The sequence below is a fragment of the Antechinus flavipes genome, chromosome 4 (genome assembly GCF_016432865.1).
Source record: "Antechinus flavipes isolate AdamAnt ecotype Samford, QLD, Australia chromosome 4, AdamAnt_v2, whole genome shotgun sequence".
Taxonomy (NCBI): domain Eukaryota; kingdom Metazoa; phylum Chordata; class Mammalia; order Dasyuromorphia; family Dasyuridae; genus Antechinus; species Antechinus flavipes.
This window is the reverse complement of record NC_067401.1, coordinates 584,196-608,002: the sequence shown is the minus strand read 5'-3', so window position 1 is coordinate 608,002 and position 23,807 is coordinate 584,196. Positions and strand designations below refer to the sequence as shown.

The following is a 23,807-nucleotide window of genomic DNA, read 5'->3' as shown; positions in this document are numbered from 1 at the left end:
GCGGCCTCAGGCGTTCTGCGCATGTCCCCAGGGCAGGGGCCCGGCTGAGGAGAGGGGGGTTGGGGGGGGGGGGTGAAGGGAAAACAGCGCCTGTGCGGCTGGAAGTGGCCTGGAGGGAGGAGTCTCTATGGTCTGACACGTGACCCACGCGGCCCGCCAATCCAGGCAAGCCTCTCAGCCCCGTCCCCTGGCGACGCCCAAGCCCCGCCCCTTAGAAACGTGCCGCCGGCCCGCGTCTCTGTCGCTTGTTCGCTAGCTCGCTTGCTGGGCTCTGCGGCGAACCGGTACCTCTGCCAGGCAAGCCATGAAGCTGACTCGGAAAATGGTGCTGTCCCGGGCCAAGGCCTCGGAGCTGGAAAGCGTGAGGAAGCTAAACTGCTGGTGAGGGGGCGGGCCAGAACGAGAGCACAGCGCATGCGTCCCTTTCCCGGCTTGCCCGCCTCCCCGAACTGCGCGTGCGCTCCGCCGGGGGTGGGGGTGGGGAGGAATGGGACAGGAGAGTGGGCTGGACTGCGCGTGCGCTCCGCCGGATGCGGTGGTGGTGACGGGAGAAGAGTTGGCTTTCTCAGATGGAAATGGGAGTCTTGGCCTCTCCCTGCTTCGGTTTCCTTCTCTGTAAATTGGAGGCCTCGTGAGGGTCAAGTGAGCCCAGGCCTTTCGGCCCCCTAGCCTCGGAATCACCGACCATGTCAGCCTTAGGTTAACTGATCACATGGGTGTTGGGGTCACTGTCAGTATCGGGGTCACTGTCAGTATCGGGGTCACTGACCATGCGGCTGTTAGGGTCACTGATAGTGTCAGTGTCAGGGTCACTGACTGTGTGAGTATTAGGGTCACTGATAGTGTCAGTATCGGGGTCACTGACCACGTGGCTGTCAGGGTCACTGACTGTGTCAGTATTAGGGTCACTGACCATGCGGCTGTCAGAGTGACTGATTGTGTCAGTATCAGGGTCACTGACCATGCGGCTGTCAGAGTGACTGATTGTGTCAGTATCAGGGTCACTGACTGTGTCTGTATTAGGGTCACTGACCATGTGGCTGTCGGGGTCACTGACTGTGTCAGTATTAGGGTCGCTGACCATGTGGCTGTCAGAGTCACTGACTGTGTCAGTATTAGGGTCATTGACCATGTGGCTATCAGGGTCACTGTGTCAGTATTAGGGTCATTGACCATGTGGCTATCAGGGTCACTGTGTCAGTATTAGGGTCATTGACCATGTGGCTATCAGGGTCACTGTGTCAGTATTAGGGTCACTGACCATGTGGCTGTTAGGGTGACTGATTGTATCAGTGTCGGGGTCACTGACTGTGTCAGTATTAGGGTCACTGACCATGTGGATATCAGGGTCACTGACTGTGTCAGTATTAGGGTCACTGACCATGCGGCTGTCAGAGTCACTGACTGTGTGAGTATTAGGGTCACTGACCATGTGGCTGTCAGGGTCACTGACTGTGTCAGTATTAGGGTCACTGACCATGCGGCTGTCAGGGTCACTGATTGTATCAGTGTCAGGGTCACTGATCATGTCAGTATTAGGGTCACTGACCATGCGGCTGTCAGGGTCACTGATAGTGTCAGTATTAGGGTCACTGACCATGTGGCTGTCAGAGTCACTGACTGTGTCAGTATTAGGGTCATTGACCATGTGGCTGTCAGGGTCACTGTGTCAGTATTAGGGTCACTGACCATGCGGCTGTCAGAGTCACTGACTGTGTCAGTATTAGGGTCACTGACCATGTGGCTGTCAGGGTCACTGTGTCAGTATTAGGGTCACTGACCATGCGGCTGTCAGAGTCACTGACTGTGTCAGTATTAGGGTCACTGACCATGTGGCTGTCAGGGTCACTGACTGTGTGAGTATTAGGGTCACTGACCATGTGGATATCAGGGTCACTGACTGTGTCTGTATTAGGGTCACTGACCATGTGGATATCAGGGTCACTGACTGTGTCTGTATTAGGGTCACTGACCATGTGGCTGTCAGGGTCACTGACTGTGTGAGTATTAGGGTCACTGACTGTGTCTGTATTAGGGTCACTGACCATGTGGCTGTCAGGGTCACTGATAGTGTCAGTATTAGGGTCACTGACCATGTGGATATCAGGGTCACTGACTGTGTCAGTATTAGGGTCACTGACCATGTGGCTGTCAGGGTCACTGTGTCAGTATTAGGGTCACTGACCATGCGGCTGTCAGGGTCACTGCCTGTGTCAGTATTAGGGTCACTGACCATGTGGCTGTCAGGGTCACTGTGTCAGTATTAGGGTCACTGACCATGCGGCTGTCAGGGTCACTGCCTGTGTCAGTATTAGGGTCACTGACCATGTGGCTGTCAGAGTCACTGACTGTGTGAGTATTAGGGTCACTGACCATGCGGCTGTCAGGGTCACTGATAGTGTCAGTATTAGGGTCACTGACCATGTGGATATCAGGGTCACTGACTGTGTCAGTATTAGGGTCACTGACCATGTGGCTGTCAGGGTCACTGTGTCAGTATTAGGGTCACTGACCATGCGGCTGTCAGGGTCACTGCCTGTGTCAGTATTAGGGTCACTGACCATGTGGCTGTCAGGGTCACTGTGTCAGTATTAGGGTCACTGACCATGCGGCTGTCAGGGTCACTGCCTGTGTCAGTATTAGGGTCACTGACCATGTGGCTGTCAGGGTCACTGTGTCAGTATTAGGGTCACTGACCATGCGGCTGTCAGGGTCACTGCCTGTGTCAGTATTAGGGTCACTGACCATGTGGCTGTCAGAGTCACTGACTGTGTGAGTATTAGGGTCACTGACCATGTGGCTGTCAGGGTCACTGATAGTGTCAGTATTAGGGTCACTGACCATGTGGATATCAGGGTCACTGACTGTGTCAGTATTAGGGTCACTGACCATGCGGCTGTCAGAGTCACTGACTGTGTCTGTATTAGGGTCACTGACCATGCGGCTGTCAGAGTCACTGACTGTGTCTGTATTAGGGTCACTGACCATGCGGCTGTCAGAGTCACTGACTGTGTCTGTATTAGGGTCATTGACCATGTGGATATCAGGGTCACTGACTGTGTCAGTATTAGGGTCACTGACCATGTGGCTGTCAGAGTCACTGACCATGTGGCTGTCAGAGTCACTGAGCATGTGGATATCAGGGTCACTGACTGTGTCAGTATTAGGGTCACTGACCATGTGGCTGTCAGAGTCACTGACTGTGTCAGTATTAGGGTCACTGACCATGCGGCTGTCAGGGTCACTGTGTCAGTATTAGGGTCACTGACCATGTGGCTGTCAGAGTCACTGACTGTGTCAGTATTAGGGTCACTGACCATGCGGCTGTCAGGGTCACTGTGTCAGTATTAGGGTCACTGACCATGTGGCTGTCAGGGTCACTGTGTCAGTATTAGGGTCATTGACTGTGTCTGTATTAGGGTCACTGACTGTGTCTGTATTAGGGTCACTGACCATGTGGCTGTCAGAGTCACTGACTATGTCAGTATTAGGGTCACTGACTGTGTCTGTATTAGGGTCACTGACCATGCGGCTGTCAGAGTCACTGACTGTGTCAGTATTAGGGTGACTGATTGTGTCAGTATTAAGGTCATTGACCATGTGGCTGTCAGGGTCACTGACTGTGTCAGTATTAGGGTCACTGACCATGTGGCTGTCAGGGTCACTGATCGTGTCAGTATTAGGGTCACTGACTATGTGGCTGTCAGAGTCACTGACTGTGTCAGTATTAGGGTCACTGACCATGTGGCTGTCAGGGTCACTGATCGTGTCAGTATTAGGGTCACTGACCATGCGGCTGTCAGAGTCACTGACTGTGTCAGTATTAGGGTCACTGACCATGTGGCTGTCAGGGTCACTGTGTCAGTATTAGGGTCACTGACCATGCGGCTGTCAGGGTCACTGACTGTGTGAGTATTAGGGTCACTGACCATGCGGCTGTCAGAGTCACTGACTGTGTGAGTATTAGGGTCACTGACCATGCGGCTGTCAGGGTCACTGCCTGTGTCAGTATTAGGGTCACTGACCATGCGGCTGTCAGGATCACTGATAGTGTCAGTATTAGGGTCACTAACCATGTGGATATCAGGGTCACTGACTGTGTCAGTATTAGCGTCACTGATAGTGTCAGTGTCGGGGTCACTGACTGTGTCAGTATTAGGGTCACTGACCATGTGGATATCAGGGTCACTGACTGTGTGAGTATTAGGGTCATTGACCATGTGGCTATCAGGGTCACTGTGTCAGTATTAGGGTCATTGACCATGTGGCTATCAGGGTCACTGTGTCAGTATTAGGGTCATTGACCATGTGGCTATCAGGGTCACTGTGTCAGTATTAGGGTCACTGACCATGTGGCTGTTAGGGTGACTGATTGTATCAGTGTCGGGGTCACTGACTGTGTCAGTATTAGGGTCACTGACCATGTGGATATCAGGGTCACTGACTGTGTCAGTATTAGGGTCACTGACCATGCGGCTGACAGAGTCACTGACTGTGTGAGTATTAGGGTCACTGACCATGTGGATATCAGAGTCACTGACTGTGTCAGTATTAGGGTCATTGACCATGTGGCTGTCAGGGTCACTGTGTCAGTATTAGGGTCACTGACCATGCGGCTGTCAGAGTCACTGACTGTGTCAGTATTAGGGTCACTGACCATGTGGCTGTCAGGGTCACTGTGTCAGTATTAGGGTCACTGACCATGCGGCTGTCAGAGTCACTGACTGTGTCAGTATTAGGGTCACTGACCATGTGGCTGTCAGGGTCACTGACTGTGTGAGTATTAGGGTCACTGACCATGTGGATATCAGGGTCACTGACTGTGTCTGTATTAGGGTCACTGACCATGTGGATATCAGGGTCACTGACTGTGTCTGTATTAGGGTCACTGACCATGTGGCTGTCAGGGTCACTGACTGTGTGAGTATTAGGGTCACTGACTGTGTCTGTATTAGGGTCACTGACCATGTGGCTGTCAGGGTCACTGATAGTGTCAGTATTAGGGTCACTGACCATGTGGATATCAGGGTCACTGACTGTGTCAGTATTAGGGTCACTGACCATGTGGCTGTCAGGGTCACTGTGTCAGTATTAGGGTCACTGACCATGCGGCTGTCAGGGTCACTGCCTGTGTCAGTATTAGGGTCACTGACCATGTGGCTGTCAGGGTCACTGTGTCAGTATTAGGGTCACTGACCATGCGGCTGTCAGGGTCACTGCCTGTGTCAGTATTAGGGTCACTGACCATGTGGCTGTCAGAGTCACTGACTGTGTGAGTATTAGGGTCACTGACCATGCGGCTGTCAGGGTCACTGATAGTGTCAGTATTAGGGTCACTGACCATGTGGATATCAGGGTCACTGACTGTGTCAGTATTAGGGTCACTGACCATGTGGCTGTCAGGGTCACTGTGTCAGTATTAGGGTCACTGACCATGCGGCTGTCAGGGTCACTGCCTGTGTCAGTATTAGGGTCACTGACCATGTGGCTGTCAGGGTCACTGTGTCAGTATTAGGGTCACTGACCATGCGGCTGTCAGGGTCACTGCCTGTGTCAGTATTAGGGTCACTGACCATGTGGCTGTCAGGGTCACTGTGTCAGTATTAGGGTCACTGACCATGCGGCTGTCAGGGTCACTGCCTGTGTCAGTATTAGGGTCACTGACCATGTGGCTGTCAGAGTCACTGACTGTGTGAGTATTAGGGTCACTGACCATGTGGCTGTCAGGGTCACTGATAGTGTCAGTATTAGGGTCACTGACCATGTGGATATCAGGGTCACTGACTGTGTCAGTATTAGGGTCACTGACCATGCGGCTGTCAGAGTCACTGACTGTGTCTGTATTAGGGTCACTGACCATGCGGCTGTCAGAGTCACTGACTGTGTCTGTATTAGGGTCACTGACCATGCGGCTGTCAGAGTCACTGACTGTGTCTGTATTAGGGTCATTGACCATGTGGATATCAGGGTCACTGACTGTGTCAGTATTAGGGTCACTGACCATGCGGCTGTCAGAGTCACTGACTGTGTCAGTATTAGGGTCACTGACCATGTGGCTGTCAGAGTCACTGACCATGTGGCTGTCAGAGTCACTGAGCATGTGGATATCAGGGTCACTGACTGTGTCAGTATTAGGGTCACTGACCATGTGGCTGTCAGAGTCACTGACTGTGTCAGTATTAGGGTCACTGACCATGTGGCTGTCAGGGTCACTGTGTCAGTATTAGGGTCACTGACCATGCGGCTGTCAGGGTCACTGACTGTGTGAGTATTAGGGTCACTGACCATGCGGCTGTCAGGGTCACTGTGTCAGTATTAGGGTCACTGACCATGTGGCTGTCAGAGTCACTGACTGTGTCAGTATTAGGGTCACTGACCATGCGGCTGTCAGGGTCACTGTGTCAGTATTAGGGTCACTGACCATGTGGCTGTCAGGGTCACTGTGTCAGTATTAGGGTCATTGACTGTGTCTGTATTAGGGTCACTGACTGTGTCTGTATTAGGGTCACTGACCATGTGGCTGTCAGAGTCACTGACTATGTCAGTATTAGGGTCCCTGACTGTGTCTGTATTAGGGTCACTGACCATGCGGCTGTCAGAGTCACTGACTGTGTCAGTATTAGGGTGACTGATTGTGTCAGTATTAAGGTCATTGACCATGTGGCTGTCAGGGTCACTGACTGTGTCAGTATTAGGGTCACTGACCATGTGGCTGTCAGGGTCACTGTGTCAGTATTAGGGTCACTGACCATGTGGCTGTCAGGGTCACTGTGTCAGTATTAGGGTCATTGACTGTGTCTGTATTAGGGTGACTGATTGTGTCAGTATTAAGGTCATTGACCATGTGGCTGTCAGGGTCACTGACTGTGTCAGTATTAGGGTCACTGACCATGTGGCTGTCAGGGTCACTGATCGTGTCAGTATTAGGGTCACTGACTATGTGGCTGTCAGAGTCACTGACTGTGTCAGTATTAGGGTCACTGACCATGTGGCTGTCAGGGTCACTGATCGTGTCAGTATTAGGGTCACTGACCATGCGGCTGTCAGAGTCACTGACTGTGTCAGTATTAGGGTCACTGACCATGTGGCTGTCAGGGTCACTGTGTCAGTATTAGGGTCACTGACCATGCGGCTGTCAGGGTCACTGACTGTGTGAGTATTAGGGTCACTGACCATGCGGCTGTCAGAGTCACTGACTGTGTGAGTATTAGGGTCACTGACCATGCGGCTGTCAGGGTCACTGCCTGTGTCAGTATTAGGGTCACTGACCATGTGGCTGTCAGGGTCACTGACTGTGTCAGTATTAGGGTCACTGACCATGTGGATATCAGAGTCACTGACTGTGTCAGTATTAGGGTCATTGACCATGTGGATATCAGGGTCACTGACTGTGTCAGTATTAGGGTCACTGACCATGTGGCTGTCAGAGTCACTGATTGTGTCAGTATTAGGGTCACTGACCATGCGGCTGTCAGAGTCACTGACTGTGTGAGTATTAGGGTTACTGACCATGCGGCTGTCAGGGTCACTGATAGTGTCAGTATTAGGGTCACTGACCATGTGGATATCAGGGTCATTGACTGTGTCAGTATTAGGGTCACTGACCATGTGGCTGTCAGGGTGACTGATTGTATCAGTGTCGGGGTCACTGACTGTGTGAGTATTAGGGTCACTGACCATGCGGCTGTCAGAGTCACTGACTGTGTCTGTATTAGGGTCACTGACCATGTGGCTGTCAGAGTCACTGACTGTGTGAGTATTAGGGTCACTGACCATGTGGATATCAGGGTCACTGACTGTGTCAGTATTAGGGTCACTGACCATGTGGATATCAGGGTCACTGACTGTGTCAGTATTAGGGTCACTGACCATGTGGATATCAGGGTCACTGACTGTGTCAGTATTAGGGTCACTGACCATGTGGATATCAGGGTCACTGACTGTGTGAGTATTAGGGTCACTGACCATGTGGCTGTCAGAGTCACTGACTGTGTGAGTATTAGGGTCACTGACCATGTGGCTGTCAGGGTCACTGACTGTGTGAGTATTAGGGTCACTGACCATGTGGCTGTCAGAGTCACTGACTGTGTCTGTATTAGGGTCACTGACCATGCGGCTGTCAGGGTCACTGACTGTGTCTGTATTAGGGTCACTGACCATGCGGCTGTCAGAGTCACTGACTGTGTCTGTATTAGGGTCACTGACCATGTGGCTGTCAGGGTCACTGACTGTGTGAGTATTAGGGTCACTGACCATGCGGCTGTCAGGATCACTGATAGTGTCAGTATTAGGGTCACTAACCATGTGGATATCAGGGTCACTGACTGTGTCAGTATTAGCGTCACTGATAGTGTCAGTGTCGGGGTCACTGACTGTGTCAGTATTAGGGTCACTGACCATGTGGATATCAGGGTCACTGACTGTGTGAGTATTAGGGTCACTGACCATGTGGCTGTCAGAGTCACTGACTGTGTGAGTATTAGGGTCACTGACCATGTGGCTGTCAGAGTCACTGACTGTGTGAGTATTAGGGTCACTGACCATGTGGCTGTCAGAGTCACTGACTGTGTCTGTATTAGGGTCACTGACCATGCGGCTGTCAGGGTCACTGACTGTGTCTGTATTAGGGTCACTGACCATGCGGCTGTCAGAGTCACTGACTGTGTCTGTATTAGGGTCACTGACCATGTGGCTGTCAGGGTCACTGACTGTGTGAGTATTAGGGTCACTGACCATGCGGCTGTCAGGATCACTGATAGTGTCAGTATTAGGGTCACTAACCATGTGGATATCAGGGTCACTGACTGTGTCAGTATTAGCGTCACTGATAGTGTCAGTGTCGGGGTCACTGACTGTGTCAGTATTAGGGTCACTGACCATGCGGCTGTCAGGGTCACTGACTGTGTGAGTATTAGGGTCACTGAGCATGTGGATATCAGGGTCACTGACTGTGTCAGTATTAGGGTCATTGACCATGTGGCTGTCAGAGTCACTGACTGTGTGAGTATTAGGGTCACTGACCATGTGGCTGTCAGGGTCACTGACTGTGTCAGTATTAGGGTCACTGACCATGTGGCTGTCAGGGTCACTGACTGTGTCAGTATTAGGGTCACTGACCATGTGGCTGTCAGGGTCACTGACTGTGTCAGTATTAGGGTCACTGACCATGTGGCTGTCAGGGTCACTGACTGTGTCAGTATTAGGGTCACTGACCATGTGGCTGTCAGGGTCACTGACTGTGTCAGTATTAGGGTCACTGACCATGTGGCTGTCAGGGTCACTGACTGTGTCAGTATTAGGGTCACTGACCATGTGGCTGTCAGGGTCACTGACTGTGTCAGTATTAGGGTCACTGACCATGTGGCTGTCAGGGTCACTGACTGTGTCAGTATTAGGGTCATTGACCATGTGGCTGTCAGGGTCACTGTGTCAGTATTAGGGTCACTGACCATGCGGCTGTCAGAGTCACTGACTGTGTCTGTATTAGGGTCACTGACCATGTGGCTGTCAGAGTCACTGACTGTGTCAGTATTAGGGTCACTGACCATGTGGCTGTCAGGGTCACTGACTGTGTCAGTATTAGGGTCACTGACCATGTGGCTGTCAGGGTCACTGACTGTGTCAGTATTAGGGTCATTGACCATGTGGCTGTCAGGGTCACTGACTGTGTCTGTATTAGGGTCACTGACCATGTGGCTGTCAGGGTGACTGATTGTATCAGTGTCGGGGTCACTGACTGTGTCAGTATTAGGGTCACTGACCATGTGGCTGTCAGGGTCACTGATTGTATCAGTGTCGGGGTCACTGACTGTGTCAGTATTAGGGTCACTGACCATGTGGCTGTCAGAGTCACTGACTGTGTCAGTATTAGGGTCACTGACCATGTGGCTGTCAGGGTCACTGACTGTGTGAGTATTAGGGTCACTGACCATGTGGCTGTCAGGGTCACTGTGTCAGTATTAGGGTCACTGACCATGTGGCTGTCAGAGTCACTGACTGGGTCTGTATTAGGGTCACTGACCATGTGGCTGTCAGAGTCACTGACTGTGTGAGTATTAGGGTCACTGACCATGTGGCTGTCAGGGTCACTGACTGTGTCAGTATTAGGGTCACTGACCATGTGGCTGTCAGAGTCACTGACTGTGTGAGTATTAGGGTCACTGACCATGTGGATATCAGGGTCACTGACTGTGTCAGTATTAGGGTCACTGACCATGTGGCTGTCAGGGTCACTGACTGTGTGAGTATTAGGGTCACTGACCATGTGGCTGTCAGAGTCACTGACTGTGTCAGTATTAGGGTCACTGACCATGCGGCTGTCAGGGTCACTGATCATGTCAGTATTAGGGTCACTGACCATGTGGCTGTCAGAGTCACTGACTGGGTCTGTATTAGGGTCACTGACCATGTGGCTGTCAGAGTCACTGACTGGGTCTGTATTAGGGTCACTGACCATGTGGCTGTCAGAGTCACTGACTGTGTGAGTATTAGGGTCACTGACCATGTGGCTGTCAGAGTCACTGACTGGGTCTGTATTAGGGTCACTGACCATGTGGCTGTCAGAGTCACTGACTGGGTCTGTATTAGGGTCACTGACCATGTGGCTGTCAGGGTGACTGACTGTGTCTGTATTAGGGTCACTGACCATGTGGCTGTCAGAGTCACTGACTGGGTCTGTATTAGGGTCACTGACCATGTGGCTGTCAGAGTCACTGACTGGGTCTGTATTAGGGTCACTGACCATGTGGCTGTCAGGGTCACTGATTGTGTCAGTGTCGGGGTCACTGACTGTGTCAGTATTAGGGTCACTGACCATGTGGCTGTCAGGGTCACTGATTGTATCAGTGTCGGGGTCACTGATCGTGTCTGTATTGTGTCACTATGTCAGTGTCAGGGTCACTGATCATGTCAGTATTAGGGTCAATGACCATGTGGATATCAGGGTCACTGACTGTGTCAGTGTTGGAGTCATTGATCGGGTCTGTGTCAGGGTCAGTTTGTCAGTGTCGGGGTCACTGGTTGATTGCAGGTTTTGGCATCATTGACCATGTTGGTTTTAGGGTCACTGACCAGCCAGTGTCGGGGTCACTGACATGTCAGCATTAGGGTGTCAGGGTCACTGGGTCCGTGTTGAGGTCACTGACCAGCTGGTGTCAGGGTCACTGACTGGCTGGAGTTGGGGGCTGAGCACGAACCTGTACCCTGGCTGCAATCAGCATTTGGGGCTGCCTTGTCTCACTGGGACAGTCATTCAGGCCCTTGGGAGCTCCACTGTTTGGCCCCCGGTGAGACTGGAATCCCCCCAGGACAGGAGATGGAAGTGTGGGCTTGAACCCCTCACTCCCTCCCCCATCCCCGAGGCCAGGGAGGGGGCACTGAAAGCGCTCTTTTTGCCGTCTCACCGGTGATTTCTCTCTTCTGCTTTCAGGGGCAGCCGCCTCACCGACGTAAGTGCCGATGTCTTCTGTCGGGCCCTTTCCTGCGGAAGCGAATGGCGCCCTTTCGGGGGGGGGGGCCGCCCCCAGGTCCCATGGGGACAGGATAGTCCCCCGGCCTTCCCTCACGGTTTCCTCCCGGGCTGGTGGGTCAGGGCCGGCTTTTCCTCGCCGTGGGGCCCCAGGATGGGAATATTCCCGAACGTGAGGCGCCTCGGGGTCCAGCCGGCTCCCCCGGGCTCTCGCTCCTTCCTCACCCCCCCCCTGCACCCAGCCGGGGAGGGTCAGGGACGGCTGACCCGGGCCACCCTCTCTGTGCTTCCAGATCTCCATCTGCCGGAGTTTGCCCAGCATCGAAGTGATCACCCTCAGGTGGGCACAGGCCCCTGGCGGCCCCCCGCGGAGCCCCCTCCCCGGGGCCGGCCCCGTCTCCCTTCAGGGCCCTTGGTCCTTGTCCGACAAGCACGCGCTGGCACTTTGGCAAGGGCTGTGGGGGTTGGGTTCTGAGCTCAGCAGCAGGTCCCAGAGAAGTGAGCTGGGGGGGCAGTGGGGGAGGAGCAGAGGCTGTGGGACCATTCCTTGAGGGGAGGAGGGTCCTCACGGGCGAGGGGAGAAGCACCTGGACAGGGGGCGGGGGAAGCTTCGGGGGGTCAGCATCCTGGGAGCCGGGGACCTGCAGACAGCCTGGCGGCGTCCGGACCATCTAGTTTGGGAGGGCTGGGAGGAAATGGTTCCCCCTTCCTGCACTCCTTACAGTGGTCTGGGGGGCTTCCCGCCTCTCTTTCTGTCTTTGGACTTGACTTGATGACTCCCCCCTCCCCCAGCTTTCTCGGGTCCTCCTGGACTGTCTGCTCCCACACCCCCTCAGACCACCCCCTTCCCCTGTTCAGGTCTCCCCCCGCCCCCTCTCTGAGGCGTCTTGTTCCTCCAAAGCCCGGCTCTGACCTGGTCCGACCCTTGTGCCTGCAGGGTCAGAGGTCATCCCTCTCCTCTTGATGGAGCCTTCCCTGGCCCTGGGTTCTCTGAGCCCCCTCCCAGCCCGGAGAGCCGGGAGATCCCCCCAGAGGGGCCTCCCTTCTTCGTGGCTCCCAGGAGCCTCGGGCCGGAGCCCACCGTGGTCCTCCCGAGGTCAGCCGGCCCCGACCCTTGTGCGGCCTCCGGCCAGGGTGACCCGAGGGGCAGGGAGGCGCTGGGCGGGGGCTCCGGGCCCGGAGGGTCCCCCAGCGACCGCTCTCCTCGGCCCAGTGTCAATAGCATCTCCAGCCTGGAGCCCGTGAGCCACTGCCCGAACCTGAGCGAGCTCTACCTGCGGAAAAACAGCATCCCCAGCCTGGACGAGCTCTTCTACCTGAAGGAGCTGCCCCGCCTGCGGGTGCTGTGGATGGCCGAGAACCCCTGCTGCGGCTCCGACCCGCGGCAGTACCGCATGACCGTGCTCCGCAACCTGCCCGGCCTGCAGAAGCTGGACAACCAGAGTAGGCGGGGCTGGCGGGGCCCTGCTCCCAGACCGAGGGAGGCGCTCAGTCTGGGGGGGCTCAGTCTGGGGGGGCTCAGTCTGGGGGGGCTCAGTCTGGGGGGGCCTGAGCTGCACAGCGGGGGGGGGGCTCAGTCTGAGGGGGCTCAGTCTGGGGGGGCTCAGTCTGGGGGGGCCTGAGCTGCACAGCGTGGGGGGGGCTCAGTCTGGGGGGGGGCTGAGCTGCACAGCGGGAGGGAGGCGCTCAGTCTGGGGGGGCTCAGTCTGGGGGGGCCTGAGCTGCATAGCGGGGGGGGGGCCTGAGCTGCACAGCGGGGGGGCTCAGTCTGGGGGGTCCTGAGCTGCACAGCGGAGGGGGCTCAGTCTGGGGGGTCCTGAGCTGCATAGTGGGGGGGGGCCTGAGCTGCACAGCGGGGGGGAGGGGGGGGGCTCGAGCTGCATGGCGGGGGGATTGGCCAGTCCTGGCCTCATCAGTATGTTCAACTCTCCTGATGCCATTGGGGCATTTGTTAGCAGAGGCGCTGGAGGAGTTGGCCATTCCCTTCCCCAGCTTGTTTTCCAGATGAGGAAACTGAGGCAGCCAGGGACCTGGCCAGAGTCATGCAGCTAGGAAGCGCAGCTGGCCAGGAGGGGAGGGGCTTCTTCTCTGGGAGGAGCTCCTGAGGGTGGTGAGTGCTGCAGCCCCCCCGGGAATTTCAGCAGGGGCTTTCAGCCTCAGTTTGCTCATCTGGAAAATGGGGATGGGGGCCCCAGGGGTCCGCCCCAGCTTTGGACCTAAATGCGCCCCGGTCTCCGCTCTCCCACAGCCGTCACCGAAGAAGAGCTGTCGCAAGCCTTGATGGAGGGCAAGGAGATCACGGCCGCTCCGGCCAGGCAGGCCTCCGAGAACGGCCACGCCGAGCTCTCCTGTGAGCTGAGCACTGTCGACTCGTCCGCAGACACGGAGAGCGACGCCCTCAGCGAGAGCATGGAGGAGACCAAGTGAGGGGCCCGCGGGGGCCGGCACGGCGGGTGCACCTGGGCCAGTCGGCTCCTTCTGCCCTCGAGCCCCCCAAACCTCAAGACTCGAGGGACCAGTCAGGAGGCCTGGGTGGGGAGGGCGAGGGCAGAGCGAACATGCCCGTAGGGACCACGGCCCCCCCTGCACCCCCACACCGATCCCCACTCTCACTCTGTTCAGCAAAATCCGGGAGCAGCTCGGCATGAAGCCCCTCCCCAGGGACCGCTTTCCTTCCTTCTCCCCAAGAGCATCATCGGCCGGTAGTCGTAAGAAGAGGATGAGTGGGCCTGGGAGCACTTCCCCATGTAGCCAGTACGAGGACAGTCCTGGAGGAGCCCCGGGGCTCCCCGCTTACCCAGAGGCTGGACTTCCGTCAGCACCCCCTGAAGTGAGTCAGAAGCCTGGGATTATCGTGGTAGGAGGGACGCTCAATGTTAGTAGGAATCCTGTGAAGACACTTCCAAGGGCTACTCGTATAATGGGGTTGATTAGGTTTGGGTTATTTGTGTTTAGTGGTGATATAGGGAGGAACCCACTGGGCCTTAGCGGGAGACCCCAGCCCAGGCACTGAGGGAGGGAAAGCCGCCCCCCCCCCATGGGGGCAGCCGGGAGGAGGCGTCCTAGAAAGGTTTATCAAAGAGTTGAGAGCCGCCCTCAGCCCCCACAGTCCCTAAAGATGGCGCCCATGTAGGCCTCTGGTCACCTGAGCTCCCACTCACATTCCCCCTGGGGGCAGCTAGGGGTCAAAGGAGCCGAGGGGGAGCAGCAGGGGGCCGTTGGCCGGAGGTCAGCCAGCCCTTTTTGACCACCTGCAGTGTGCCCGGCTTGGACGGCGGTCTCCACCGGGCTGGAAGACCCCTCTGTCTGGGCAGTCCTTGGCTGGGACGTGCAGTCGCCCGCTCGCCCTGCCCTGACCCCCTGCGGGTAGCTTCGGGGCTTGGCGGGGGGAGAAGGGGCCCTTCCCCGCCAGCCCCAGCCCAGTGGGTTGTGTGGCCACAAGAAGCCCCTCCTCATCCTCCTTCCCCAGAACAACCTCCTGAATGCCGTCCTGCTGCTTCTGAAGGAGCTGGACGCCAAGGAGCTGGAGGTCGTCCAGCAGACCGTCACCCGCCGCCTCCAGGCCCTGCAGAAACCCGAGCTGCCCCAGGACCGCTAGGGCCCGGCCTGCTCTGTCCAGCCCGAGCCACACACCGGGGTGGCTGGTGTGGTCAGCCCATCCAGTCGGCCACGTGGCTGCCCCCCACCCCAGGGACAGGGTGCAGGGGGCGGGGCCACCCGCAGAGGTCCCGTTTGGATCTGAGCGTTCCATTCAAAATCCCATCTTCCCAATAAGCGGAATTGCTCAGAACGCGTCCTTGCCGTCCTGAGGGGGCTGTAGGGAGACTTCCAGCCACAGGCACTGGAGGAAGTGGTACCCACCTGGGTCCTCTTCCCTGACCCACGAGGCTGGGCGGGCCCTGGGGGCCACACGGAGGCGAGAAGGAGCCCGGTGCTGGGCCCCAAAGTCCCTTTGCCGGAGGCTCCGAAGCTGTCAGGATCATCTCCCGACGAAGCCTGGCCTCCTGATGCAGGGCCCCCAGGCTGGGGCTCTGCCAGGGTTTGCTGCCCAGGGGGCCCTTGGGTTGTGGGTCTGGGAAATCCTGCATTTGCTTGGGGGGCGGGGCTGTACTGCTTGTTCTTGGGCTTCCTCCCACGAGCATCCGAATCTCAGTAAAATAAAGCGTTTTGTCAGAACGGCGGCCGGGCGGTGGTCCTCCTTCAGCCTCCCCTCCCCCCCTCCCCAGGGCGTTGCCAGGCGACCCCACTGGGCAGGGAGAAGAAAGCAATGGACACTGAGAACGGCGCGCAGCAGCCGGGGGCTCGGGGGGTGACCTGGCCCCGTTATCTGACGACGGCTGCAGCGCAACAAGGGGGGGCGGCCGATAACGGGGGAGCTGCGCTGTGACTCCCCGCTGGAGTCTTCCGCTGCGGAGGGGAGGCTGAAGGCTGCGCCTGGAGAAGCTCGGAAGCGGGGCTTCAGCTCCCAGAAGCTTCCTGGACTCGCTAGAGACGCATTTCGGGGGTGGGCCGGTCCTAGAGGGCCCCAGGTCAGCGTGGCCCCCTGCGGCTTTCGGGACAGCACGTGGGTGTGGCTCTCCAATAACCTCAGGGAAAGGGCCGCCGAGGCTCCGCCCTTGGCGCTCCCGGGCCCCTGCTCTGCGGCTGCGGTTGGATGCTGTTCCGCTCTTAGCAATTCGCGAAGATCCCGAAGAGCTTTTGTCACTGTGGGTTCTGACGTTTCCCATACCAGGAAGTATAAATACATCTGTTACATGTTACATAATTTTAATTTAAAACAGTCCCCTCTCCCCCCCCCCCCGAAAAAAAAATCTCCCAATTCTGCAAATCTCCCAAATGTCCGACTTCGTCAGAAAGTCATTTTTCTTTCTCCTTCACTCCCTTGCACTATCTTATTTTGGCTGCAACGTGAAGAAAAGCAGCGAGTGTGGCTGGGAAGGGGAGAAGTAGATCCTTCAAATTGGGGTTAAGTTTATTGGTCTTTCACTCGGAAAAGATTTTTTACCCTATAATTCGGTAACTTTGTGCTTGGTTCGTTTGGAAAATGTGGGTTCATTGAGTTACGAGGATCTTCCGAATGGGGACACCATCATCCAGCGCAAAAAAAGAAAAAAAAGGGAACAAGATCCCATTAATATCAGCAGAGAATCAGAAAGCTCTTTCATGATTGGGATTGTGTCGGTTCCCCGGGGCAGCAGCAGTTTTCCAAAATTCTAACTTTCATTTGAAGGCTCAGATTTTATCAGTGGTAACAAACACGGTCCCATGTCCGAGAAGTCACAGACGGTTCGGTTTTTAGGAGATGTCTACCAGTACTCTAGCCTGAAGAACCATCGATTCCCATGGTTTCAAATAAAAATGGCCTTCCCTGAAAAACAGCGGGTCAGGCTCAAAAAGGGAGCCTCCACAACTCCATCTGGGAGCAGACGCTCCCTCCAGGCTTAAGGCTCAGAATGGATTGCTCCAGTTGCCTCAGCAAGGACATTCTTAAAGGTTTGTTTTTTCCTGGGAGTGGGCTGGGGCTCACCCTGACTCCCGGGAAGGCAGCCCCGAGATGCCAGATGCGGGAAAGAGGTTCCATGTCTGGAATTGTATGACTCCCCGTGGGTTTGTCGGGCACATCGGAGCAGCGTCCATTCAGAGGCCCCAAGGACTGCTCTCTAAAGTGCAGGTGGGGTCTTGGTTCCCCCAGAGGTCCATGGGCCATGCTTTGTGGAAGACAAATGGGAACTAAATCATTCCTAGGGCATGAATCAAAGGTTAAATTGAAGGCAAAATGTTGTGGGAATAAGTGTGATTTCCTGAACTCAGGGCAGAAAATCAGTTTCACATGAACAGGGCAGGGCTTGGTCCCTGGGGAGGAAGATCTGAGGGGCCATAATGAGCCACAAGCTCTCTGGGAGTCTAGGGTAGGTTATGGTGGCCAGACAACCAAGGGACTTTTAGGGTTCTCTGAGAGGCAGGAGATCTGAAACTGTCTTCTGTTCAGTCCCATCTAGTATATTGTGTTCTGCCCTGCCCTGCCCTGCCCCACCCCCCAAAAAAATACCTCATACTGCTAAAACACTTCAGGATTTGTAAGATGTTCTGACAGCCAGGAATAAGTTTAAGTGCTATTCTCTGCCCCATTTCCCCTCTCTTTGCCCCCTCTCTGTCTCTATTTCTGTCTGTCTCTCCCTGTTTACCTCTGTCTCTCCCTTTCTCTGTCTCTCTCTGTCTCTGCCTCTGTCTTTCTGTCTCTCTCTCTCCGTGTCTTTCTATCTCCCTCTGTCTTTCTCTGTGTTTATTTCTCTCTTTCTTTCTTTCTCTCTGTCTCTGTCTTTCTCTGTCTCTTTCTGTGTCTATGTCTCTGCCTCTCTCTGTCTCTGTCTCCCTGTGTCTTTCTGTCTCTCTGTCTCTGTCTTTCTGTCTGTCTCTTTCCGTGTCTCTGTCTCTGCCTTTCTCTCTCTCTCTCTCTCTCTCTCTCTCTCTCTCTCTCTCTCTCTCTCTCTGTGTGTGTGTGTGTGTGTGTGTGTGTGTCTTTCTCCTCCCTTTGTGTTTATTTTCCTTTCTTTCTCTCTGTCTGTCTCTTTCCGTGTCTCTGTCTCTGTTTGGGCTCTGGGTAAAGTCCTGGGAAGCCCTGCAGAAACAGGGGCTTTTCCCCACAAGTGAGCGGCTTGCTCGTAGAGGCAAAGTCTGGGGAGAAAACAAGTTCTCTTTTTTTGCGTGGTTTTTGTGTGTGTGTGTGTGTGTTTTTTTCCTTTATTTCCCCTGATGCAATTGGGGTTAAGTGGCTTGTCCAGGGTCACACAGCTAGGAAGTGCTAAGTACCTGAGGTCAGATTTGAACTCAGGTCCTCCTGACTTCAGGAATGGTGCTCTGTCCACTGCGCCACCTAGCTGCCCCAGAAGACAAGTTCTCATGGGAATGTGGCCATCGAAGTGACATCAGGGACCCCAGGGGCCCAGCGTCTCCAGGGGCCTCGATGTTTGGCTCATTTCTGCCATGGGGCCTCTGGCCCACACCTAGGACTGGGTCTTTCTCCTTGCCGCCTGCCTTCTAGGGGAGACATTCATTTCAACCTGTCCTGGATATTGAGCACCAACTGTATGCAAGGCAGCAAGGGGGAAAGGCCTGGAGAAGCCCCTGGAAGCTCTGTCCCGACAGTAATCCATTCTAGAGCAGTGACGGGGGGAGCTCCCAGTGTGGGGATCCCCTCCACCAGGGCAATGCCCAGCGTAGCCAGGGTCTCTCTGCCATAGTCTCTACCACTCTGGAGCTCCTAGGGTGAGGGAGGTACTCAGGAACATGCCATTACTAGCCAGGACCTCGATGGGGGGGTGAGGGCCAGACGATATGGTGGACCCCCCCCCCCCCCAGCTAATGAAGGACATGGAACGTGGCGTAACCAGGGCATGCATCTAGGCCGCCTGGAAATGAAATGACAAAGTCCTTGCCAGCACTTTCCAGCTGTGTCTGGCTCTTTGAGACCCCATCTGGGGTTTTCTTGCCAGGGATATCAGGGTGGTTTCTTCTCCAGATCATTTTACAAATGAGGAAGCTGAGGCACACAGCCTCAGGGACTTCCCCAGGGTCAGACAGATAGTTTCTGGGGCAGGGTTTGAGCTCAGGGACACCCCCTTTGCAGGCTGTTTCTGGTGCCCTCCCCATTCCAGCCCACCCTGGCACTCTGGGTACAATGAATGCCCTCCCTCCTCCTCCTGGCTCCCTTTTAGGGAGGCTCTGCCCAGTGCTGCTGCCCCAGGAGCCTCCATTCGCACTTGCAGGGAGCTTCCCCTTGCCTTTTTGTCTAGCACAGCCTGGTGCTGGGCCTGGGGCCCCTCCCTGCTCCCTGGATAGTCCGAGCTCTCAGCAGTTAGCCGCAAGCAAAGCCCATTGAAAGACCTCTGAGAAAGCCCCCAAAGCATCTTCTAATAGCTCTCCGAGAGCAAGTTTATTCTGGGCCTCCTGGGCTCCCCTGGGCCTGCCCTGTGAGGCTGCCTGGGCCCAGGGCTCTTCCACCACCACCAAGGGAAGCAGAAGTCCCCCAAGAAGAGGGTCTCCTCCTCTTTCCCACCCGACCCTCTTCTATGCGAGCAGAAGGTATGGCTGGTGGTGGACCTGGGAGAGCCAGGGAGCTTCCCCCTGCCCCAGGAACCTCCCTCCCAGCCCAGCCCAGGCGCCTTGACACAAGCACCCCATGCCATGTGGGGCCACGGGAGACTAGGAAGGGCACACTACTGTCTGCAAGGAACCCACTTTTCAGTCTGCTCTCGGACTCCGCTGATGTTGGGGTCCCTCCACCAATGCAGACGGCGCTTCCTGTCCATTGACCCCCAGGATATCTCCTCTAGGTAGGCTGTCTCCTCTAGGTGACATGCTTCTACTGAGCTCCTGGTCAATCGGACACTTGTAGCTGAACGGGGAGGAAGTCGCCGTTGTAGAGAACCAGCAATCGTTTGGCGACACAAGCGATCACCCTTACATGTACCTGCCGGAGGACTCTGGGGGTTCAGGGAGCACGTCTTCTCCAAAGAGCCCCTGGCCAGATAGTTGACGCTCAGTGTGGAGGCAGCGAAGGGCAGGTCTGGTCCGAGGGACTCTTCACAGCCCAGGCTCTTGGGTTGGCGAATCCCAAAGCATGATTTCTGGCATTTCAGCAAGATTTCTTTTTGAGCTCTCCTCCTCCGAGCTGCTCTGGGCACTTGAAACCAGACAGCCTTGCCCAGAAAAGGGCCCATATCCAACTCCACCAAATGCTCCCTGTGTGGCTGGGACACTCTTGGCGTGGAAGAGGAAGCAGGTCCTGACGGCCCCTCAGGGATGGCGGGAAGATGCAGCCAGGTGCTTGAGGGAAGGGAGAGCCCTGACCCTGGGAGAGGAATGTCCAGAGGAGGTAACAGGAGAGAAGGGAATAAGGCTGACAAGGGAGGAGGAGCCAAGCACACCACGGCCACAGAACAGAGCGACTTGGCCAAGCCCTGATCTGCTCCGGAAGATTGTTTTGGCCAAACCTGGAGAAAGAAACCGATTAGGAGACTTCTAGTAGAACAGGAGGAGCAGTAGGGAAGCCTGGATGACATTGTATTGTAAATCACTGACAAGTATCTTTGCATGTATTTGAAAAAGTAAAATACTATTAAAAATAAAAGAGAAAAGACATGTTTTTGAAAAAAATACTATTAAAAATAAAAGAGAAAAGGCATGTATTTTTAAAAATACTATTAAAAATATAAGAGAAGGGGCAGGTGCACAATGGTTAGAGCATCAGCCCTCAAGTCAGGTGGACCAGAGTTCAGATCTGATCTCAGACACTTAACACTTCCTGACTATGTGACCCTGGGCAAGTCACTTAACCCAACTGCCTCAGCAAAAACAAATAAAATAAAAGAGAAAAGACATGTATTTGAAGAAGTAAAATGCTATTAAAAATAAAAGAGAAAAAGGGGAACATTACATTGTAAGCTGAAGGCATGCTGGAGGCAACCCTTTTGTTTTTTTACAGATAAATAAGGAATCAGCCCCAGATCTTGGGAGTGATTTGTCCAGCATCACGCAGCTGGGACTTCTGCTGGGACAGAAGAAAATCATTTTCCCTCCTGGTTCCTCAGTTTACCTTTTTGTAATTTCAGGATAACAACTCCTGAGTTAGAGAGTGCAGAAATGGGGTTTGGGTTTGGCCCCGTGACCTCCTTATTAAATGCTATGCAAGCCACTAGTCAATCAATACTGGAACGAGAGCCACAGGTCAGCCATAAATACTTTTATTGAGTTTGGAAAGCGTGGAGCTGAGCAGACATCTAACTGGTGTCTGTGGCCCGCCGGAAGGAGCCCAGGACTGCGGTGCCAGCCCCCCATTCACTGTGCCGCCGGTACTCGCCAGGCCGCAGGAAGTACTGCCGGCCCTGGTAGTTGGGCTGCTCGTAAAGGACCCAGTAACCATCCAGGACATTACAAGACAGGACGTCTCTCTGGTGGAAGTGGTCGTGGACAGAGGGGCAGTCCTCGGTGAACTCCATCATCTGGCCTGCACAGTTCTCCCTCTCATAAATCCTCATGCGGAAAGAGCCTTCGTGCTGCGATGGAAGAAAGCGGAGAGCCTGAGCCAGGGGCCACAGGGGGGCCCATGGACATCTGGGCCTGTAAGAACCACCCAGAGGGTCAGGTGCCCACCTCTTCCTCCCCAGACCCTGCCTAGGACAGCAGAGTTCCCCTGAGGAACTCACCCTGGGTACCAGGCGGCAGGAGCGGATGGAATCGCTTGTGCCCATCCATTGGCGGTAGTCCGAGTACTCGCCACGTTTCAAGAAGTACTGGCAACCTTTATAGCTGGGCTGCTCATACAGGACCCAGGAGCCGCTGTCCACCCGCACGGAGTTACAGCGGCTGAAGTAGGCCTGCAGGTCAGCACAGTCGCCGCTGCATTCGTAGCAGCGGCCTTGAAAATGGCGATCCTCATAAAAGGTGATCTGGGAAAGAGAGCAGGGTCAGGGGCCCAAGCTGGGCGCTGCCGCCCATCTGGGCCCTGGAGCCATACACCAGGATCAGAGCAACTGGAAGGAGCTCTGACCATTCCAAGTCCAATGCTTTCATTTACACACAGGGAAACTGAGGCCCCTAGAGAGCAAGTGACAGCCAGGCCATTCCTCCATTTTCTCCGTGAGTTCTTGCAGCCCAAACATGCCCCACTGCTTAAAGTCTGAGGCTTGAGCTGGGCCAGGGAAAGGCATACATGAGCTGTGTTCCTGACTCTCACCAGACCAGAGCTACCCAGGATCCCTGGGCCTCAACTGGAAGGCTAGAACAGGGCTCAGGGACTCCCTCCTCTCCCCTCTCCCCTCTGCCCAGGTCACCCAGGTTACCTTGCCCATAATGCAGGAGTGCTTGGTGTGGAAGCAGATGGCTCCAACTGCCTGGTCCATCCCTCTTTATAGTCCCACCTCACCCCCAACTCTCTAGGTCAGCACCCTTTCAACTGGGAATTTTCAACAGCCCTGAGTCAGCAAGCAATAGCCCATGCCCCTTGGGGGCTTTGCTGAGCCTGGCATTTCTTTTGTTTGGGGAGGGTTGGGACCCCCACAGGAATGATTTTCTACACTGAGCATTTTAATTTGGGGAAGGCAAAGCCTTTTTATTGCCGGATGACTGAGCTGAAATGACCTGGAACAGTGACTCTCAGAAAGAATCCAGCCAAGCTGGCCACTCCCCCAGTCCCCTACTCCCTGTCACCCTGTGAGACTTTCTAGCCTTAGCCCACCTCCTCTGAAAGTAAAGTCCCCTGAGAGACCCACCTCCTGCCCAAGTGCCCCTGGAAGGTCTCTGGTCCATGCATCAGAGGTGAATGAAGGCAAAAGCCCAACAACCTGTCATTGGCCCTCACGGTGAGCTCAGGCCACATCTCGGCACATTCTGCCAACCCTGGATCCCCATCCTGCTCCACATTGTCCATTTTCCCTGCTCCCCATTCCCTCCCTGGAGCTTTGAGGGAGGAAGTCCCAGGACATCCCTCTTCAGGCTGCTCAGCAACTTAATGTGGCTTTCCTTACCTTCTTCTTCACCTGGTGATCTTAACAGCTCCCATGGATTTAATAACCATCTCTATTCAGATGATTCTCAAATCTACCTTTCCTGCCCCAAACTCTCTAATAACCTTCAATCTCATGCCTCCCACTGCCTTTCAGACATCTTGAACTAGATGTCCAGTGGACATCTTAAATCAATATGTCTAAAAAAGAATTCATCTTTTTCCCTAAACCTTCCCACATTCTCACTCAGCTTCTCACTTTATTCTCATGGGGCCATCACCACCTTCCTGCCGTGCCCCTAGGCTCATGACCTAAGAATCCTCCTAGACTCTCACTCTTTTACCCACATCAAATATGGTGCCATGGTCTGTTATATCACCTTTGGACATCTCTTGTCAATCTCATCTCTACAGAATCCTTTGTCGATTTCATCTCTGAGCATCTCTTGTCAATCACACCTTCGTAACATTTCTTGTCAATTATCATCTTTGAGCATCTTTTGTCAATTAGTATCTCGAACATCTCTTGTCAATGTCACCTCTGCAGCATCTTGTCGATTTCATCTCTGATCATCTCTTGGCAATTAGTATCTCTGAACATCTCCTGTCAATATCATCTCTGAGCATTTCTTGTCAATCTCACCTCTGCAGCACCTCTTGTCAATTTTACCTCTACAATATTGTTTGTCAGTTCCAGTCCCTGCCCCATTTCCTCTTGTCAATTATCATCTTTGAGCATCTCTTGTCAATTAGTATCTCTGAGCATCTCTTGTCAATGTCACCTCTGCAGCATCTCTGATCATCTCTTGGCAATTAGTATCTCTGAGGATCTCCTGT

The 23,807-nt window shown here is 54.7% G+C and overlaps 2 protein-coding genes across 4 annotated transcripts; one reads left to right on the top strand and one right to left on the bottom strand.

Annotated features, from left to right (window-relative positions):
* The first annotated feature begins 216 nt into the window (after nt 1-216).
* CFAP410 (cilia and flagella associated protein 410) lies at nt 217-15,643 on the top strand. Of its 3 annotated transcripts, none has more exons than XM_051998186.1 (7): nt 217-381; nt 11,429-11,447; nt 11,761-11,807; nt 12,690-12,910; nt 13,716-13,890; nt 14,090-14,297; nt 14,937-15,643. In XM_051998186.1, exons 1-7 carry the CDS (start codon nt 305-307, stop codon nt 15,063-15,065), a joined length of 876 nt encoding a protein of 291 aa, XP_051854146.1. In that variant the 5' UTR covers nt 217-304; the 3' UTR covers nt 15,066-15,643. The 3 variants fall into 3 exon arrangements, with proteins under 3 accessions (XP_051854146.1, XP_051854148.1, XP_051854145.1); XM_051998188.1 differs by having other exon boundaries at nt 12,681-12,910; nt 14,156-14,297; XM_051998185.1 differs by having other exon boundaries at nt 12,681-12,910.
* Nucleotides 15,644-21,246: 5,603 nt separating this feature from the next.
* Nucleotides 21,247-22,368, bottom strand: LOC127559267 (gamma-crystallin B). Its single transcript, XM_051992939.1, has 3 exons — nt 22,309-22,368; nt 21,673-21,921; nt 21,247-21,522 (listed from the first exon to the last, which is right to left on the bottom strand). Exons 1-3 carry the CDS (start codon nt 22,366-22,368, stop codon nt 21,247-21,249), a joined length of 585 nt encoding a protein of 194 aa, XP_051848899.1.
* Between the last annotated feature and the right edge of the window lie 1,439 nt (nt 22,369-23,807).

What these genes read in the sequence shown, in the direction of transcription:
- CFAP410 (XM_051998185.1), top strand. Translation starts at nt 305, where the DNA reads ATGAAGCTGACTCGGAAAATGGTGCTGTCCCGGGCCAAGGCCTCGGAG. An exon ending in ATCGAAGTGATCACCCTCAG is followed by an intron (nt 11,808 to 12,680) that starts GTGGGCACAGGC and finishes TCCTCGGCCCAG; the next exon opens with TGTCAATAGCATCTCCAGCC. An exon ending in TTCCGTCAGCACCCCCTGAA is followed by an intron (nt 14,298 to 14,936) that starts GTGAGTCAGAAG and finishes CTCCTTCCCCAG; the next exon opens with AACAACCTCCTGAATGCCGT.
- LOC127559267 (XM_051992939.1), bottom strand. Translation starts at nt 22,368, where the DNA reads ATGGACCAGGCAGTTGGAGCCATCTGCTTCCACACCAAGCACTCCTGC. An exon ending in ACTCCTGCATTATGGGCAAG is followed by an intron (nt 21,922 to 22,308) that starts GTAACCTGGGTG and finishes CCCTGCTCTCTT; the next exon opens with TCCCAGATCACCTTTTATGA. An exon ending in CCTGCCGCCTGGTACCCAGG is followed by an intron (nt 21,523 to 21,672) that starts GTGAGTTCCTCA and finishes CTTCCATCGCAG; the next exon opens with CACGAAGGCTCTTTCCGCAT.